This window comes from Monodelphis domestica, chromosome 1 (genome assembly GCF_027887165.1).
Source record: "Monodelphis domestica isolate mMonDom1 chromosome 1, mMonDom1.pri, whole genome shotgun sequence".
In the NCBI taxonomy this organism is placed as follows: Eukaryota; Metazoa; Chordata; class Mammalia; order Didelphimorphia; family Didelphidae; genus Monodelphis; species Monodelphis domestica.
The window spans coordinates 560,547,917-560,569,852 of NC_077227.1; the positions used below are offsets into that span (position 1 = coordinate 560,547,917).

A 21,936-nucleotide genomic window follows, 5' to 3' on the forward strand; every position below is an offset into this window, starting at 1 on the left:
AAATAATTTAAAAGATTCTGGAAAAGTAGAATTGATAGCATTTGACTTGAAATGAAGGTTGAGGGAGGAGATCCCTAGAGGCTACCCATTGACTTTGAAAACTACACATTATAATTTTCTTTGTATGTTTGTTTATTTATTTTGTTCAATATTTCTTGATTATATTTTAATCTGGTTCCCTACTTATGAATTTTGCAAGCTTCAAGGCTATGAGTTTAATACCTCCAGTGTCCAGCATATAGCAAGAACTTAAATTTTTATCTGATAAATGAATCCATGAATGAATGATTACACAAGGCTATTTATATGGAAATGACAGTATTACTGTCAACTGATTCCCTTGGGGTTTTTGGAGAAAAATGGTTTTAAACAATTCATGAACAAATATCTTCATTTAAATATTATATTATATATTTTACAAACTACCTTTGTTAATTGTACTAAGGTTTCTTTAGATACTAAGTTGACTGTTCCATCCAATTACTATCCCATCTTTAACTTCCTCTTCATTGCTATTTTCCTCCTCTTTCTCCTCTTCTTTCCATTACTTTCTATCTTACTACCAATTCTAAGGCTAGGCAATTGAGATTAAGTAATTTGCCCAGAGTCTTACTGTTAGGAGGTATCTGAGGTCAGGTTTGAACCCAGGTCCTCCCAACTCAACTGCCATGCTTTCTGAAAAATGCATTCCATATGTCTCAACTACTAGGAAATCTCATTACTCTCTTACAAATTGGCTTCTGTCCCATAGCCTATACTGCAATGACTCTCTTAAAAGGTATCAACATAATTATAAAAGTCCTTATTGTCCCTTATCCGTTTTTGACATTGTTTATCGTATCCTTCTACTGAACACTTGGGCATCAAAGGCATAACAATTCCTGTTTATTTGATCTTTCTAAACATTATTTCTTTGTCTTCATTGTCACTTCCAGAATCTTTAAGGTAGATATTCCTCAAGATCATGACCTCTTACTCTTTTCCTTTCTTTCTTTTCCTCTTTTCCTCTTTTCTCTTTCTAGTGTCTTTCAAGAAACCCATTCATGTTTATGGCTTTCATTATTATCACATGCAAATGATCCCTACATTTCTATCTTAAGCCTGTTCCTCTCTCCATAAGTCAGACTACTACTCCAATCCTTTGAAGGACCTCTTCATCTCAATGCCTTGCCAGCACATCAAATCTTTTATCTTCCATGCTCATTCTTACAGGTTCATTATTTCTCTTGTGATATTATTTATATTACTACTACTTTTTAAATCCTTTTTATGTTTGCTCATTCCTCTTCCTCTCCCCCAAGTAATTACCAGTTTTTACAGATTCTATTTATAGGATATTTTTCACTTCTTTCTCCTCTGTTTTTCCAATGAAATTATTTCCTTCATCTATTGTGATAACATTTAAGTAACACTTTTTAGCTTCAATCTCTTATCTTTACTCCATTCATAGTATTATAGCTATATTAAGTTTCCTCAGCTATCTACCTGATCATGACAACCTGTTAACAACAACAAAACCAAAATACAATAAACAAAAAAAAAAAAACCCCACAAATATTCAGGGGCTTCCAATTCCTTACTGAATAAAAATTTGCCTGACAATATAGGCTTTCAACAATTCATCAAAACATTCTCTTTCCAGACTTATTTGATATTACTCCCCTACATGTACTTTGTGCTATGCAGTTAATCTTGAACCCTCTTTGTCCCCATCACAACATATCTTCCTCTTTGACTTCTACTCACATTGTTCTCTTGGTGAGAAATATGCTCCCTTCCAGAATTATCCTTTTAAATTCTGACACAATCTTTTAAACTCTATCTCAATGCTAACTTGTCCAAGAAGCTTCTTTTGTTTCCATACTCGGTAATGAGACTGGGCGTTAGCTTTCACTTTGTTTTGCATTATTTTAGCTTTATGTGTAAAACAGCATTACAAGATTTTTGGGATTATGTCCTTCTCTCTCAAACATTGTTCATGCTCTATGAAGGCAGGCATCATTTTTTATAACAACTTTTTTATTTCCCCAGCACTTAGCATAGGATTCAGCATATAATATTTGACAAATGTTCAATTATTGAATAATTGCTTCTAGAAAACCACATGGCAGTAGTTTTACATTAATTTTCATGGTGTGTGCCATGTTTTTGAAATGAGCAAGAAATATATGATTTTGTTGAATCTTTGACTTTACTCAATGGAAATAATACTTTCTTCATATGATTTATAGGAATGTTATGAATTGATCTAAGGAGGCAAACAATGTTTCATACAACAAATATTAGAAGTATAAACTTACCTTGTCTTTCTAGCTTGAATTTCCCAAAATCTTTCCCATGTATATCACCTTGGAAGGTAAACCCCCCTCTTTCAAGCCCTGATGATACCTAATGTACATGAAGAATAATAAGATAACATGAAAAAATGAATAATAACGATCATTAATCTTTAGGAAGCATATTCACTATTCTCAATGTTCAGATTTTGGATCATATCCACTAGTGTACAGGCCACAATTTTTAGTCATTTATATATGCATGTTCAAAATAGTGATTAATACAAAGATGATACCAAACAAATGGTTACAAATGATATGTGGTGTTTGTTTCTTAAATACACAGATATTTTCCTTTAAATTATAAAACTACAAATATCTTACAATTTGACATCAGTTATTCATGGTGGCAGGCAAAAATGGGCAATATTAATGAATTTACAAAATGTAATCTTTATATATGAATCAGTTGACAACAAGAGAGAGAGAGCATGGAATATGCATGCATTAGCATGTATATGTTAGCATTTATATCCTGAGATTATGAAATGGCCTGGAACCTCAGCTACAAATGATTAGCTCTGCTAATTATTTTCAGGAAATAAATTAGAAGACCAAGAACTTGTTTCTTCTTTGAAAAATTGTTGTGGGATCCTCAAGTGTGGATCATGTAACCTGGGGGAAATATTATTGTAAATACTGGCATACTGTAGGGAATGAAGTCACCCTATGTTCCTACTAGGGACAATTTTTATTGTCAAGAATTTCAAAATATCATTTGACAAAGAGATAACTTGTCATTATTGGAGTGAGACACATTTCCATTAAATGTAGAGATCCTCAATGATCTAAAATATAACAATGTTATTTATCTCATAGATTTTTATTGATTTTTCCTATGTACTATTTCTCTAAAGAACCATATTTTATACCTAGTAATTTTAAAGGAAAGTAAGAGAAAAATACCAAAACTGATCAATATTTTAAAAATCTGATACTATATGCCATGTTCCCTAAACATAGAAATTCCACCTCTTCTAAGGAATAAGTATTTCTCTTTTCCCATCCCACTTTGAAAGTAAAGTAAAGCTTTGACAAAGAAGATATGTACTTAGAGAAAAATGTGCATTTTAGAACTTCTATACAGAATACTTACATAACCATCCAGTCCCCAGTTGTCATTTTCAAACTTGCTTACAAAAATGTCCACTGGTCCTTTAATTTGGAAAACTTTCAGAAGTAAATGAGCTTCCTCCTTCTTATAAACACCTACAAATGACAACAAGAAGAATGTCTAAGGAAAACTGTCTTCCTTAATTATTTTTCTAATTGTATACTCTGTATATTTACATCTATGTACACTGACTTTTGAGGAGTCTATTTATAATTTTAGAAGCATTAAAATATGCAAAATGGAATATTTCTTGGTTATAATCATGAGGAAACAAGGATAGCCATTGTGTTTCACTGATTTCACCGTACCTTAAAAGCTACTCTTTTTAGTAGTATCTTCCTAAAAACTGCCATTTTTCAGTTAAATACTAAGACTTTGTTTGGAAGTAGTGAATGGAGGAGTTAAAACTATAGAGATTCTAGTTGTAGAATATAGAAAAGGAGTATTTTTAACATTTCAATGTAAAATTCGAACAGCTCTCAAAATGCTCAATTTGATCTTTCAAGCATATTTTATTTTTATTTTTTAAAGTGTTTCCTTCCATTGTAGAATCAATACTGTGTATTGTTTCTAAGGCAGAAAAGTTATAAGGGCTGGTAATGGGTATTAAGTTATTTGTCCAGTCACATAGCTAAGAAGTTTTTGAAGTCAGATTTGAACCCAAGACCTCCCATCTCTGGTTCTGGATCTCATTCATCGATTAACCTAGGCAACCCTTCACCCATATTTTAAAGGAAAAATACAATATCTTTTCTTAGTATATATATTTGTTCATTGAGAGGAAAGTCTACCAATCTTAAACTAAAAATACTGAAATGAGAAAAAAATTCATTTTTCATAATCTAATTTTAAGAGAGGAAGAAATAGAGGATAATTAATTGCATAAAACTGAGGAGGGGGAGAAGGAAGTTGATTAAGGATTATATATTTTTGGGATATATAACTATTACAGGGAATATTGCTTGAAATTCAGTTGAAAGAACATTTTTAAAAACTATCATTAGAAACTCCTTTGAAGGCAAGAAAAAAGATTTGTTACATTATAGGATAGAAGGAGGGTTGTGGAAGAGGCATGAAGGAGAGAACTTCATGCTCTCAAAAGAAAGCTGGGGACCTGATCTGTCAATCAAGGTGAAGATTCCAAAACAGAATATTCCCAGAAAAGGTAGTTGGGAGCCTGGCCAGAGGAGATGAACTGAGACTTGGGCTCTGGGTTTACTGACCAAGGGAGAGATCTCTTCTCTGGGGTTCCTGACCAGGTGGGGGACTAGCTTTGTCTGTTCTAGGTTGAAGGACCTTTGGGAGGGCTTCTGAAATTAATCCAAGAAGAAATTAACTTTTGTTGGTTTCTTTGTGTAACTGGAAGAAGAAAGAAGATTTAACAGTTGTCCTCCATTTCTCTGACTGTCTCTGAGTCACAGTTGTGACAGGACTGACATTTCCCAAAATCCTCCCTATCCTCCTTGTAGATTAGGGACAAACCTCATCCCTCTCACCTCAATCCCCATCCTGTTGTTACCAATAAACCCCTTTACTTGAGAAAAGAAGAGTAAAAATATTTCTCTGAAATCTCATAGTTCCCCTGAGTTACTTAGAAGATGTCTGACTAAGACCAGGGGAGGGGAAAGGGAGGTGGAAGGCCGTGTGTGGAAACTGGGAGGTGAAGGGAGGAGGAAGGGTAGGAAATATCTTGATTTATTAGCCATTAGTGATCAATAGGCAACCCCAGAATACCCGCAAGTAAACCCCCGAGTAATCCCCCAAGTAATCTGAGAAAGCAGCATCTCTCTATCTCCCATTATCTCATTTCTACCTCCATTATAACTTCGCACCCTGAGGTTCTCCTAGTAGCTCTTTAGTTTGCCAGAGTATCCATTTACCACAACTAGAAATAGTTCCACAGATTATCTTTTTTTTAATACAATTGGCACCCCAGATGGGACTTGAACTCATAATCTCTGGTTTATGAAATAAAAAATATATTCTATTTATAACTCTTATGACTACAATTTAGATATTGAGTGTTCATGAGGTCAATACCAAAATTCACACATTTAGTTTTAATTTGTGCTTGCAAATATAATGAGTGAGGATTTGATGCACCTCATTCAGGGTCTATTAAAGAACCACCTTGTTTTGTTCAGGAAAGAGCAAACACAGTTGGTTTCACATTAATTTATCAAAAGGTGTCCGGTGTCCTCAAGCCTCCAGGGTTACTATGTCAATTAAATTCTTTTTTGCCTTTACTTGGAAATTCACTTTCCAGATTATAATAGAAATAGATAATCTGTGGAGATATATTTCTAGTTGCAGTAAATGGTATACTCTGGCTTTGCTAGAGAGATGCTAGGGGAACCTGAGGGTGCCTAGTTGTAATGCAGATAGAAATACTTCTGAGATATGGAGAGATACTATTAGAGAGAGATATTCTGGGGTTGCCTATTGATCACCACACTCTTCTGAAACCCTTTGGCTTTGCCCCTTACCCCCTGAGTGGACTCTGAGGTTTATGAGGAAACACTCTTTTCTTTTTCTTTCTCAAGTAAAGGGGTTTATTGGGAACAACAGGATGGAGATTGAAGTGAGAGGGATAGGGGTTATCCCTAGTCTATAAGGAGGATTAGGAGGAACTTGGGAAATGTCAGTCCTGCCACATCTGTGACACAAGGACAGTCAGAGTTTGGAGGACAAGTATTTTTCTTCTTTTCTTCTTTTAACCAGCCATATAATCTCTGCTTGAGTAATTCAAGTCCAGACTCTGTCAGAAGCCACAAAGGTCTCTCTCTGCCTAGGTCAGGAAAAAAAGCCAGTCTCTCCCTTGGTTAGAAAACCAAGCCAGTCTCTCAGTTCATCTCCTGGCCATGCTCCAACAGGCATCCAACTGACTTTCTATTTGAAATGTTCTTTCTTGATTGACATTTGAGGTCCTTTACTCTCTTGCATGCATGAAATTCTCTCTTCCTTCATGTCTCTTCCACACCCCCTGATTCTACATGAGTTCTGATATCTGAAACTTCATTTATTCTTATTAGAATTATATGGGTGAAACCAGAAGCTACACACATTAGGAGTTCTCTAACTCATTAGGACTTACTAGAATCAATTTCTGAATCCTAACAGATCTTCTGGATCTAGCCAAGCCTAAATGTATAGAAAGTCCCATAGTACCCTAGGAACTCTAGAACAAGGGATATTTAGAAGAATACACATATATTTTACATTTATTGGTACGTAAAACTGTAGATTTCCTATTTCTATATGTTCCAGTATTATTAGAACTGCTATGTAATTCATATTTCCTCTCAAATTCCCAAGGTTAAACTGGACTACACATTTATTTAATGGTGAGTTTGCAAATTGCATCTTTTTTAAATGGTTGAAATTGAGGATGAGTTAGATTTTTAAGCTATCACTGAAGACCATTAACCCTTTCCCTATTAAAGAAAAAAAAAAACAACTGACTTCCCACTCTATAGCTTGAAAGGTCTATAGAAAGGGAAACCTAACCATAGGGAAGAGTGATGAATGAAGAAGTAAGAAACTTCATATATTTGATTCAAATAGTCTTAGGGGGAGTGTCAGTGGAAGAGGAACAAAAGGCATGGAAATTGGAAAGATTTATGAAATCAACTTCCAGGTCAGTGGCAGAAGGAGTGGAGGTATGGAGGAGATATTCACAAGGAGTTTACAGGAAAAAGGGATCAATTTAGGCATTTGTTACACATTAGAACAAATGCTTTCAAAACACCCATAAACTTAGTGTAGAACTCACCTGACAATTTTAATTCCATGTTGGATCCTTCAATAAATGTAGCATTTACTTTGCTACTTGTTGCATTGAACCAGTCCACAGTTAAAGTTGCAGGATGTCTTTTCCCTAAATACTCATAATAGCCTTTCCACACTGAGTTGATGAAAAATACATCAGAAGGAACTAAAAGAGAAAGTAAGAAAAACATTGTTAAGAAGATACCATTACAAAATAATATCAGTCACTTATTTCTCCTCTTCCTATATTAGAGCTCTTGAACCTAGATGACACGAAGAATGCCATTCATTCACTATGAGGATTCAAAGACAGATGATGATTATGATGATGATCACAGCGACGACAACGACTACAAGAAAGACAACACTTCTGCCAACAACAATTTAGCTTCTTTCTCTGTCCTCCCCCCATTACACGTGCAAACAATCCTAATGATATAGAATTCCAATAAAATGTCATAGTATTATAACAAACTCTTCAGATTTTCAACATATTTATTTTTTTATATAATCAGTAATTGAATCTAACTTTGTTCAATATATGATTGACTGGTGACATGAAGAAGATTTTAAAAGGGTTATGCTTTTTTCTCTCTCTACATAGCTGGTATTGACAATGGTTTTTTTTCTTTTTCCTAAATTACATGTAGATTTTTTGCTAATAATCCAAAAATAAAATTTATATCAAGTTTTAGATAACTATTTATTAAAATTACTTTCCTAAATATATATATATATATATAAGATTAATGACCTAGACTATAGAATTTTTAGTATGTATGAAAATGTCTATTTAACCAATAGTGCTCTAAATTATACTCTAACTCAATACATTAGAGGGGTTCCACATTGCACAACCTTGGGAGTTATGAAAAATTCTGCTATGAAATCAAAGAACAGGCTATAATATGTCATTTACAATTGAAAGTGATTTCTGTTTTGCTCTTAAAGACGTTTTAACTGGTAAATGACCATGCATAAGAACTTCTAGTTTTAAAACTTGCTTCTTGCAGATTTTACATTTGACATATTTATATATAATTCAATTTAGTTTTTATTTGCACAAATGTTTCACAAAAACCTAATTATAAAACCTAAAATGGATTTTTATTTGAATCTTTCCATGAATCTATGGTTCAATATATCATGGGACCTTGAAAACAGTAGCTTTTACCCATCATCTATTGGGAATATTGAAAAAGGAATTCTGATAGGAGATTAGAACACAAGATAGCTGACATTCCTTAGAAATTGAACTTAAAATTGAGGTATTTATGGTTTATTTGGTATCAAATTAATACTAGAAAGAGGAAGAAATATTAGCAAGCTTTTTTACCCTCATCTGTTTTTCTTTGCTAAAGACAGCTTTCTATAAAAACAACTCTAAGAGTGTTAATACTCTGAATAGGCCAAGTTTAAGTAGGAATGTTAAAGATTTTAAAGAGTATTTCAAGGTGTGTTGGAGCAAAGAGAAAATTCAGTAAGGGATGTAGAGTGTTCTTGAGGACATGTGGCAATGAGAAGGCAAAATTGTACTATAGTAATTACATTTCTTTCTTTTTTCCCTACCAAGAAGAAAGATCTCTAAAGTGAATAGGATAGAACCAAAATAGTTGAGGTAAAAGAAACTCAAAATAATAGAAAAAAACTGCTACCTTCAATGATTTCAAGAGATGAGTTCTGAGCTAATTACATATATCCTCAGGCATTAGAAAGCCGCTTGGCTATGAATACCACCTCAATTTATTGGAAAGTTGTAGAGACAATAAGGGTGCCAAAAGACACAAGTGTAATTCTTATTTTTAAGAAAGGAAAATAAGTAGCTATCTCAAAGTATGGGCTGTTTTTATTGACTTGGATTCCTGAAAAATATTCTAAATATCATTAAAGAGAAGGTGTGCAAGCACTTTGAAAGGGATGTACTAATCAGCAAGAGTGAGAACAGGATCATCATGAACAATTAATTTCAGGTTTCCTTTTGTTACCAGATCTTTAGAATAATACAGCAGGGAAATTAGAGATATATTATACTTGGATTTTAGACCATCAATTGACAGAGTCTGATATGACACTTTGTGGAAACTGATGAAGAAATAAAGGCTACTTTATGGGAGACAGGATTTGGACTTGTGATTACATTTGTATATGAAACTCCTAAAAGAAGGATTTTCCATTAAATCTAGGCCAGTATTTCTATGAATTTTATATTCTTAGACAGTTGTCTAAAATGAGAGACATTAAGAAGCTTGCCCAGGGTCACATAGCCAGTATTTTTCAGATATAGTACTTAGACCGATGTCTTACTAACTTCAAGGACAACTCCATTAACTACATCATGTTGTCCACAGATAAATATTATTAATTTGTTGGACTTGGAAATAATTGAAAGACAAGATCCAGAGTAACAATTATTATTCCAATCTCCAAGTCTCCACCAGTGCAATAGAGTTCTTCTTGGCTCTGGGCTCCTTAACATTTTTTATCAATGATTTCACTGTAGGCATGCTTTTACAGATAACAAAAAAAATTGAAATAATGTCTAATAAAATGGATGATAAATTCAGGATCCAGAAAGATTTAACTAGACTATAGGATAGAATAAGGTAAAATATTATAGACATTAAAATCCTATAAATTAGTTCACAATATTACACAAGTGTAATTAGCTGAGACAAGACTGACAATTTATTAAAAGGCTTGGAAATTTAATGAACACTAAGTTCAATTTGCATTATCAATGTAACATAAATGTTATTGGTCACATATTAGGAAAAATTCCTAGCCCCTAGCATGTGCATTAGAAAGTAACATGTAGAAGTTCCTATTTTACATTCATTTTCCAACTGTCAGCATATGTGACATGTTACACCTTATATTGTATTTAAAACAATTTAAAAAACCAAATTATGATGAGAATAAAGGCTAGTATTAACTTAATAATTGTTGATTGATTGGTCAATTGACATTTAAAAACTTCAGCACATATGGAGGAATAAATCAAATATGAATAGGGGAATGGAAACCATGACATAATAATGAGCTATATTAATTAGAGGTGATTAATTTGGAGAAGAAAAGACTTTGGGAAGACATGATATCTGCCTTAAGTATTTGAATGGCTGTCATGTGGATGAAGAATTGAAATTGCTTTATGTGCTTCTGCAGGGCATACTTAAGGACCATGCTTGGAAGTTATAGAAAGTCAGCATGATATAATGACGTGATTTCCTAATAAGGATAATTTCCCCAAAGGGGAAGAGATGAGCTTTCAAAGCAATAAGTTCTTTTTAGCCAGAGATCTTCAAACTGAGTTTAGAAGACCACATGTTGGGTATACCATAGAGGTGATTTTTCTTCATGTATAGATCACACAAGAATATATCTAAGTTCCATTTCAATTCTGAGATTCTATGTTTTTAACTCGAATTTAACCACTTATCATTCTAATCATATAGCTAATGATTTCCTAATATTACTTAAGAACATATATATCTATATATGCAGATATATAGAGATATATGTAGATATAATTCATTTTTAAAAAGCCCCTTAAGGAAGAAGAAATATTTTTAATATGTGCTAAGGGCTTGATAAGAGTAAAATGTTATTTATTTTAATGTCTCACCATCTAATTTACTCATTAATTAGACAAGATTATTAATATATAATTAGTTAATATGCCCTTTGCCTAAGCCATGATGCAATTTCCACTATTCCATATATATATATATACATATATATATATACACACACAGAAAAATCAACTAATGATCTTAAGTTGTTTGTATGTCTGCTCATAATTCAGTTTTCAGACTAATGGACTATTTATCTATCTTTCCTAACTTTCTTCACATATCTAAAAGGTATTTATAAAAAATTATAATCAACTTTTGGTTATGAAGATTCACCCACAGAATAATGTAAAAAATCACTTGGTTTTCACTTCAGTTTTTTAAATTATTCATTCAAAAATATTTATTAAGCAACTACTAGATATAAAGCCCTGTACTGAAAACACTGTGAACAATATATATCGACTCAGAATAAGGTGACTATTGATGGTCAATAGTCACAATATTATTGTCTATTTGGTGCCAGTGTAGAGGTATTCATATAACAGAAACAACAGGTCATCAGATTTAAAAGTTGGAAGAGATTTTAGACATAATCTAATCTGACTGTCATTTTTACAGAGGAAGAAATTGGAGATAAGCAAAATGAACAAAAAGAAAACTTCCCTAAACCTGGCATTTTAAGAGAATTAAGTGATTATCTTTCCTGGTTAGAACTCATTTAGTTATCTGTTAAATAATAGATTAGTTTTTATATTGCTGTTAATTGTTGATTATCCTGAAATAGTGGGTAATAGTGATTTTATAGAGACCATATAGGCAAGGTAGAAGTATGCTGGGAAAATCTCTCTCTCTCTCTCTTTATCTCTTTATATGTGTGTGTGTGTGTGCGTGCGTTTACATATACATACATATTTTGTCATGTTTGAATTTCTGAAGACCGTTAAGACACTGCAAGCTGAACTAATCCTTCTTTTGTTTTCTGGCTCTCATAGCTTTGCAAGTGACCCTTGGTAAAATGGAATGACAATATTCTATTTGAGTAACATCCCACTATGTACCTATTTAGGGATGTATTGTTTATTACTTCATAGGCATCAAAGGCATTGAAAAAGTGTTGTTACTACTGGTAAAAGTTGTTGTTGTGTTTTTTTTTTACCCCAAAAGAGAATCTATGTTGTATGTATGAGTCTTTAATAGGAATTATAGTACTCTCAGTTCTCAGTAACATATCATTATTAAAGAAAACGACTTAAGACAGCTAAAATTATATAGAAGATTCAAACAAACAACTTTGCTTCGGAGGTCAGAGACTTTTTTTTTTTAATTTACTATTGACAGAAGCAAACTTTAAACATTTCTGATGGGGTTAATTATATAACAGCAAGTATAGAAGCACTATGGAATGTGAAATAGTCACATTGACAGCGCTTCTTCATTTTCATGGGTTTGACTTTCCAGTTTACTTAGATGATGTAGAGTTGGCTTAAGGATGAGTCTTTGATTTCTGATATATGTAATAATGAAGTACGACCCTCCGTATAAGGCTCTCCATTATAACACCTTGCCTGACAGAAGCGTTATTTCCGTGTCTTTCTACAAAATGCCTAAGACCTCCTTGAATGAAATAATATTTTGCATATCCAAATTTTTTATTTTTAGGCAAATAATTGGAAAATTATATTGCCATTCTGGGGATAAAAAAACAGAAAGTAAGCTTGTTTTTAGTTAATGGCTTGTTTAATCCTTTCAGTGAAGTAATGGAATCAAAAACTTATATGTTCAAAATATCATCACTATGTGTATATGTGTTATTAGTAGAGAACAAATAACTTAATTGTATTTATATCTAAAACTGTTCTGGTATACAAACCTGGAGTTTTAGTAACTGTTTCATTAACTTCTCTCACTCCTTTACCTACAAGTAAAAAGACAAGTTATCACTTTCAAGAACAAACGTATTTTTGAATATTGTTGAAATAATGCTGAGGTGAAGCAAGTGTCTTTTCTCTGTATTGGATAAATTTATGAAATAATTAAAATCTAAAACATGTTATATGCTAAACCCAGAATTTTACTTAATTTTTTGGAGCAGGGCAAGGAAAAGAGGGTAAATTTTAAGGAAACACATAAATTCTAATCCAAAATAGAGTACTTCTATTTAAGTGAGAGTGCTGCAACAGAGAGCCTTGTAATGAGGGTGGCTTACACAAGATACTTTATGAAAGATGTGTGCCTCAAACTTAAAGGTGAGTTTAAATCAAATTTAAAATGTGAAATTTATTTTGAAAAAAAAGGCACAAAAAAGACATAAAAATGAATTTACACATGAATAATTAAAGAAACTGACATTTGTCCTTGAGCATTTGGTGGGACTCTCAGGTTAGCTTAATTTAAGATCTTCTGACTTTCATTACATTTTCTTAAAACGTTAAGTGTCATGACTTTTGTTTCTTATTCTTAGGAGAGAAAGGTAAAGGCAACATAAGACTTCAGGACAATTCCCGTCTTCAGAATTAGTAATAAGCCCCAGGAATCTCAACATGAAGCCAAAGATTTAATTTTTTTCTAAAATATTTACATCTGTGGTTCAATATTCAGTGCACACATAGTCTAAAGTTTAGATGAAAACCCAAAGGGCTAGTCATCATTGAGTTTTGACCCAGAACTGTTTTTCTAGTCAGAGAAAACAAAATTTTGCTGGTAATTACTTAATAATTTTCATACTAATTGCTTTTGTGATTTGAAATAGCAAAATTCATGTCAAGGATACACAGATTCATTGTCTCCCACTGAAACATCTTGAGTTGTCTTAAAATATTAATATTTATTTTTTAAGCATATGCTCAGACCTTTGGTGAATTTTGTTCATTTTTACTTAGAAAAATAAATGCTTTCCCTAAAATGTATATCATTTACCTGGTGGAATGACTCTTCCACAAAATGCCCTTTCTTCTTTATATAAAATAGAGTAAATGATAAGATTAAAACATACATTTAACCAATGCTCTTATTTTGTTATATCAGTATATATAAATATATATATATATATTTTCTCCCTTTTAAATTATTAATATATATAATAAATTATTATAGATTCCTTGTGGGACCTGGAAGCTATTCTTATTCATACAATTTTTTTTCATTTAGAAAATTATTCTTTCTCCATAATCAATGACTTACTTTTACAAACAGGTGACTTTCCTGTCCATTTCATATCTGGTTTACATGTCCGGTGCTCAGATCCACCCGCAAGAAAAAATCCAGGATGACAGGTATATACTAAAGTATAACCAAAAGTAGGAAGGTCTATTGCTCTTACATCTGCATGGGCTGGTGTCTCTGGTTGTCTACATGCATGAGCTGAAATCAGTCAGATATTATGAGAAAACACATAGGCAAGCATATTAGAGCATATTCAAGATCAAGCTTGATTTCTTTGCCTAACTGAACTTTCCAAGATTAAGAAGACTTTCTAAAGGCAATGAAAAATTAGAATTTTTAAGAACTAAAAACTTATTGTAAATTCATTTTTCAATAAAAATAAAATTAGGATGCAGTTGGTTACCAAGCAAGCATTTTCCTTTACATGTTGAATCCATCAATTTGTTCATCATATATTATTATTAAAATTACAAATGGTATATTGATGAAAGTGGTAACATATTCATATGATATTACTAGTTTTATCTCTTTAGAAAGAAATCCCCCCAAATTGAAGAAATGGCATATATTTATTTTTCTTTAAAGGATCACCAGCATTACAAACTTTTAGAAACTTTGAACACCAATTAAGATAAAAATACAATGATTTTGAATATGCAATAAAATAAAATTTTTGTGGGAAGATTATAGTTGATATGCCCCATTAAGGGAAAAAACCCTATTTCTCCATTTTCATTCCAGTCATTCATAGCTTTTAAAATAAATTCATTATTACATATGAAATAACAAGCAACTATCATACATTTACTTCATTTAAGCCCTTCTGCTAGATACTGGGAGTAGATTAGATAAAGCATTTTTAAGTATAATATATCATATATACCAAGGCACTGAGAAAGAAAATAATCTTCAACTTTAAGGAACTTGACATTTGAATGGATACATTAACCTGCATTCAAGTAAAGTAAACATAAAGTAATACAGATATGTTTAAGAAACAGAGAATCAAAATAATTGAGAGGATAAAGGAAGGCCTCAGAGAGTGTACTTGGAGCTTGGATTTGAATGAATCTAAGGACCTTATGAAATCACAGTAGGGTAGAATAAATTCATGGAAGAGTAGATAATGTATTCAAAAATAAAAATATGGCAGAAGAAAATGTCTTGTTCAGGGAATGACTATCAGGGCAATGTTACTAGAATGGAGAATGGATAAAAGGGAGTCATATGAAATAGGATTGTAAATGTGGTTAAGAGCCAAATTGTAAGGGGCTTTAACCATCAGAATAAGGATTTTGCATTTTACATTAAAGGAAATAGGAAAGCATTGAATATTTTTGAGGTGTACAGTGTCAGACTTGGTTTTTAAGAAGATGAGAAGAGTTTGGAAGTTATGTGGTGGATGGAATGGAGAAAGGGTAGACTGGTAGCAGGGGAGATGATTTAGAATGCTGCTCAAATTGCCTAGGCAAGCAGACATAAAAGTCTGAAGTAGGATAAAGTCTATGTGAGCAAAGAGAAGAGAATGGATTAAATATATGTGAAGGTATAATCAAAATGTGAGTTTCATGCCACTCTAAGAGATGGTGTTGTGTGTATATTTTTATAGATTTAATTATAATTTCTGTAATATATGAATAACTGACTACTGGGCCATGAAAGTTATGTCACTTGTATGTCATAACAAAACATATATCATCCCAGACAGATACAGTTAGTTCTATAGAGACTGACCATGTTGGCAATGGCAACATATCAATTCTGAAATCTACGCAACAATGAGATGAAGAATTTTAGAAACTGAAATATTAAATTATGTTTTTGATGTTTAATATAGTCAAATGACATTTTGATTTTAGAAATTAATTTGAATTTATTTACTTGTTTATGCTTATATATAATACTAATTTCTGTGCTGAAGTGGCAATAGACAAATGGGATCCTGAATTTGCTAGATGAACAACTATAAAACATGTACTGCAAAAGTGAAGGTACTAATGAAATTATAAAGGCTTCTTTGCTGTCATCTTATGGATAACTAAGGACTAGAAAAACACATTAAAAAATGAAGTAGTGGGGGGTAACCTGAGGTTTGAAATCTGACTTTGCCATTTAATGATTGTATGACTTCAGTCAAGGCTGTGCCTCAGTTTCCACACCTATACAATGAGAGTGCTTAGATTCAATAACTTTTAAGGTCCTTTTCATCTCTAAACCTTTGATGGCTTCCTCACACCACTTTTTATGACACCATCATTTCCCCAGTAACTAAGGCTTAACCTCTGGAGTCCAATTTAACTTTTCCCTCTTCTATATTGCTCAGGTACAGTAAATTACTGCTAATTCTGCCTCCACAACATATCTCTTCTGTCATTAACTTACACTACCATGTTCCTATTTTAGTCTGATTACTTGCCAACCAATTTATTGCATAGAATCATAGGATTTTAAAGCTGGAAAAGATACATAATCCCCTACTTAGTATCCGTCTTTTCAGTCTCTTTCCTCTCCAATTTAGCTTTCAAAGCTCAAAAATAAAGCAATAAAACTTTTTCATATAAAAATCTGACCATGGCACTCATTCTCTTGTTCAAAAATCTTTGGTAGCTTCATGTTGTATGAAGAATAAAACATTTTATCCTAAAATGTGTCCTGTCTTTCCTCCACTCCATGCAACCACTCTTATTCCTTCATAGGTTTATTTCAATCTACTTCTTTTCATTACCTCTATCCCTATTTCTTGATCTCATTCTGCTTTCTTTAACATTCAGAAATTTACTAACTCTGTTTCACAAGCCTATAAATCATTCTTCCCATCTTGAAAGGGAGGATAACCACTTTTCAGATATATTAAAATGAGGAAACTTTTTAGTGGGATTAAAGAAGTTACTTTCTATTCTCAAATTATGTGATTTTTTCCTCCTACTCTAACCATGTAGTTTTCCATGAATGCTCAGTTGAAAGTGAACTCTCATTTTTCAAGTTTTATAATTTTTAAAAAATCTGTTTTCTCTAGTACTTTCTGTCGGTTAGTGTATTTTTTGTAATTTCCTTGAGAGAGATTTTGTTTGTGTGTGTGTGTGTGTGTGTGTGTGTGTATGTTTTTGTGTTTAATCTTCATATTCTGAGCACCTAGCACTATTCCCTATACAGGTTGATATTTGACATATTTTTTCCAGATTAAATTGAACAGTGAGGAAAACCCATACCAAATAATAGCAACATGCAGATATTATACTTGTCTTTGGACAATAAGCACTTATCAGAAGTGGACTATTAAATATATCTTCTCTTGACTTAAGGGAAAAACATTTTCACTTTATTATTGTAGAAGTAAAAATCCTCATGCCTACACTTTCCTCAAAGTTAGATAGTTGCTTCTTTTTAATAACAAATCATACTTACGAATGCATTCAGTCTGTATGCCGCTCCATGTTAAATTAGCAAGGCAAGAGCGTGTTGTGGATCCCTGAATGTGATAACCCTTTCTGCATCGGAAAAAGACAGTGCTTCCAACCTATCAAGAAAACCAAAGAAAAGACTCAGTGGGAAACACACACACACACACACACACACACACACACAACTTGAAATCAACAGACAATTAGCACTTGAATACTCATCAACAGTGACATTATATATATATAATAAAAATTATATGCATCTACTTTACTCTTCAAGCCATTATCATATTTATTCTGTATAACCAAACCGGCTTCAAGTGTCATTACAAAAGAAATTTCTGGGTTTATAGATCAATACCCCAAATAAGTTGAGACAATAGCTTCGGAATTTATTTATAGGGAGCAAAAGGAAGCATGTCTCCTCACTTTGAAGTGCTATGTATTTTTAGTTCTTCAAACTTTTTGCTGGAGAAAGTATATATGAAATACAATTATTGTAACAGGTGTATTATGTAATTGGTAAATAATGTATTTTTAAATTTTTCTTTTCTACCATTTTCCTTCTGTTGTTAATAGTTCTGTTTTATTTTTTGTGGTTCAAAATTATACTTTAAAAAAGTCTTCTGCCTCTCTGACTTACTTTCTCTCCTGTGTGGTAATCAATCAACATATATTTATTGAGAACATGCTATATGTAAGGTACTGAAGCTCAGTGCTAAATGTAAATAGAGGTAGAGTACTGTAAACTCCCTTCCCTTGAAGGGAAGCTGCAATTTGAAGTACCATGATGAGCACAGGCCTCACCTGAGATCTCCATTTCCCTTTCCTTGAAGATGAAGAAAAACAAGAGATATCAAGTTTCTATAAAATTAAAAATGGTCTTTATTAAGCAAGGACATACTATGCACATGGGAACAAATCAGTCTAAAACTAAAAGGATCAAAGGTAGGTGGCCAGATGCTATATTTCTAATTCTTAGCAATACAGATGCGAGAAAGGGGCTGATCCAGGAAAGGATCTGGGGTGGTATGGGTGAAGAATTCCCAGGGAAAGGAGGGGCAGATTGTCAAGTGCAAGGAGAAATAAAGACAGTTTTGGTACATATTTTGAAATACAATGATACCTTCTTTAGTATTTTAACAAGTATGAACTAATCAGTTCCCATACTTGAGAATACAGTAGGGTGAGAACTAGTATGGAATTAACCAGGGTAAGTGGAAACCAAATTCAGTCTGTTGTTCCGGGGAATTTTCAGACAATTACGGTTATTCTGTGTCAAAAGACAATCAGTTTATTATGATCACTCTGAGTCCCAGGCAAATAGAGTAGGACTGTCTTACACATCTTCATTACATGAAGAAGGGCAACTCTAACATATCCAGAAGGTTATCAAGATGATTTACACTGTTCCATGTTATTTAAGGGTTTTTTGCTTTGCTTTTCCATTTTGCAAAGTGTCGATTCCTTGCTGGTATAAAGGAAATAGCAATTGATTTGAAATGAAAAAAAGAAAAAAAAACCTGGGTTCACATTCCTTTGACATTTACTGAGTGACCAAGATTTGGTTGTTTTCCCTCTTTGGACTATAATTTACCCACCTGTAACTTTAAGAGTTTGTACTATATTACTTTCAAGGACCTTTAATCCTTTAAATCTAAATTCTTCTTTAAGGGGAAGCTGACAAATTGATTTCCCAGAAATATATAGGAAGTTCTGAGAGATGTTTACTCAGATACTGTCCTGGAGTCATATACTAGGTTTTTATTAAAGGTAAGCTAGGTAGTGAGCTAAAATCCTGCCTTTCATCCTACTGTGACTAACAGACATAGGACAAGAGGCCTTGGTGAAAATTAATAGTAATAGAGAAACAATGTTTAGGACAAGGGAGGTTTGTCCCATTAGAGTTCTTCTGACATTTTATGGACTGCACGGGCTTTCACATTTTAAGACATAAAGTGGAGTCCATAAAGATGGAAGAAATCAGGATGGGGAAGAGAATAGAGGATCAGTTGAAAGAACTGGAGATATATAGGGTATGGGAGGCATGATAGTTGTTTTCAAGATTCTAAAGGTACTTGACTATTTTTTATATACCTGAAGGAACGATGACTATCATAAAGCCTTGTAGTGTTTACAAGCCTCAAGTGAGTCCTTGAATGAGCAGCTATGTTTGATAGTACATAAGCAGTCTGAGGGAAGGCAAAGCATAGTCTATTTTATTACTTATTAAAATACTCATAAATCTTGTATTGAGTAAGGTTTCAACATCAAATGTAATTTGAGATATCAGATTATAACCTATTAATGCTACTTTAGTATGAGATAGTTAAAAGAAATAAGTTCAAACTTATTATTTGGCTGCTTACTATCTGTATGATTATCTAAGCAAATTTATTTGCCTCTCTGGACTTTATCCTCATGTATATAATGGAGATAATAATATATATACCTCACTAAGCTATTTTGTGGCTAAAATATAATCATGCATATTAAGCTCTCCATGAACATTAAAGATTAGCTTAGTGGGAAAAGTGCTAAATTTTGACTCAGAGTCCCTAGGTTTGATTACTTGTTCTGCTACTTACTACCTATGAAATCTCTTCTAACTATATTATGACCCTAAAATTATGCATATGAAACCAGTCATTATTATTTTCTCTCTACTTAGAGTGATTATTGTCCATTCTGTTTCCCATACTGTTTTATAGAAAACATACTATATATGATTGCTATATATATTTCATAACAAATAGACATGGAAGAAATTTTAAAAAATACAACAGAAGAAATGAGGAGTTTAATGACATTTTGAAAAAAATGAAACTAGTAAAAACTATATTAAATAAGGAATTTTCACTGAAACTACATGATTTCACCCCATATTTACTTCCTAAATCAGAGCCACAGGGGCTGAGTGGGATTCTCACAAAGTCAGTAGTTCTATAGGGAAACTGCCCATTTTGAAAGGAATTATTCATCTGAATCTGGTCCCTGTGTTAAGCAGGTTATGGTCAATAATTAAGACAACAATTTTGCTTTTGATCTCTAAAAACAGATTGGTAATTAATTGACGATGACAATGAAAAAGCATAAATAAATGTCACTTCTTATGAAAACAAAGGGAATAACAGAAGAGTCCATCTCACAAAGAGCCATCCTGACTAGAAGTTATGCTTCCATTGTTTTCTACTATTGACTCCCCAATGGACTCTTTCCATTACTCTATTTCTCAGTCCACTTCCTTCTTTTCATCTAGAATCATTGTCCTCAACTTCTTTCCCCCCTTTTCTTCCCCTTCAGTCTCTTTTCTACTTATGTGAAAATTCATTTCCTTACTCATTTCCCTAACATGCTACCCTTTACTTCTGTCCTGCTGCCTAAACCATGGGATGGGCAGAGCCACTAAGAGAAATACTATAGTGGAAAAAGTGCTGGAATTGGAATCAGGAAAGACATGGGTTCAAGGTTTTTGTTTTACATTCACTTGTTATGTGACCCCGGACAAGTAATTTGATGTCTCTGAATTGCAGCTTCATTGTCTATACAATAAGAATAGTCATATTTATACTAATGACTTCACAGATTATTTATGAAATATTTTATAGTTTTAAAAGACAATATAAATGCCTTCTCCAGTGATTAGTAAAAATCTCTCATTCCTATTGCCTGAAATATATTTGATAAGTAAATTTTCTGCCTTATCTTTCTATGAACCAGGACAACATGCCACTTCCTACAATCTCCTCACCATGTTCTCTCTGACTTTCCAACCACATCCACTCAACTAGAAACCAGGAATCAACTCCTGGATGTTCCCTCCTCTTAATAGGTGAATCATTTTTTTTCCATTTCTAACCAGGAAATAGTCCACTATACTATCAGACCTCTGAGCTGATTCCCTTTTCTTCTTCTTCCCCTTTTCATAATTCTTTTATGTTTTTTCTACTTTAGGATGTAAGCTCTGTGAGGCTAGGGACATTTGTTGGCTTTTATATGTATTCCTAGCCCTTAACACAGTGACTGACAGCACTTAAGAATCTCTCTCAACTGGGGGAAGCTGGGTGGATCAGTGGAATGAGAGCCAGGCCCAGAAACAGGATGTCCTGGGTTCAAATCTGACCCCAGATACTTCCTAGCTGTGTGACCCTGGGTAAGTCACTTGACCCCCAATTGCCTAGCCCTTACCACTCTTCTGCCTTAGAACCAATACACAGTATTGATTCCAAGACAGAAGGAAGGGCTTAAAAAATCTCTCTCTCTCCCTACCTACCTATTCATCTATCATCCCTCTGTCTAGCCATATAAGAAGTTAAGTATGGTGAGACCAAAGACAGTTCCTGATGATACTATGGCAGGAGGAATATATGTTTTTGAAATCCTAACTTAGAAATTGGAGTGATTAGGTTTTATAGTAGGAATTTCATGGTACTATACTTTAGGTACATAAATCATACATATTAATAATAATGATAAATTCATTGTAGGGTTGAATAAGTTTTTTCAGATTGCCTTGGGAACCAACTACCATGTAGTCAATCCAACTCACATTTATTAAACACTTCTGTGGAAGACACTTT

General features: G+C 33.0%; 1 protein-coding gene across 2 annotated transcripts in view; it reads right to left on the reverse strand.

Moving 5' to 3' along the window:
• CSMD1 (CUB and Sushi multiple domains 1) overlaps window positions 1-21,936 on the reverse strand; it is a 2,624,761-nt gene that overhangs the window by 21,933 nt on the left and 2,580,892 nt on the right. The window contains exons 63-68 of one of the 2 annotated variants that reach the window (XM_007476228.3): window positions 17,361-17,472; window positions 13,974-14,153; window positions 12,664-12,708; window positions 7,223-7,384; window positions 3,433-3,545; window positions 2,301-2,388 (exon numbers count right to left, since the gene is read on the reverse strand). In XM_007476228.3, the coding sequence (XP_007476290.2) occupies window positions 2,301-2,388; window positions 3,433-3,545; window positions 7,223-7,384; window positions 12,664-12,708; window positions 13,974-14,153; window positions 17,361-17,472 (700 nt within the window). The remainder of the gene's footprint in view (window positions 1-2,300; window positions 2,389-3,432; window positions 3,546-7,222; window positions 7,385-12,663; window positions 12,709-13,973; window positions 14,154-17,360; window positions 17,473-21,936) is intronic. The other variant, XM_056823354.1, reaches the window with a different exon arrangement.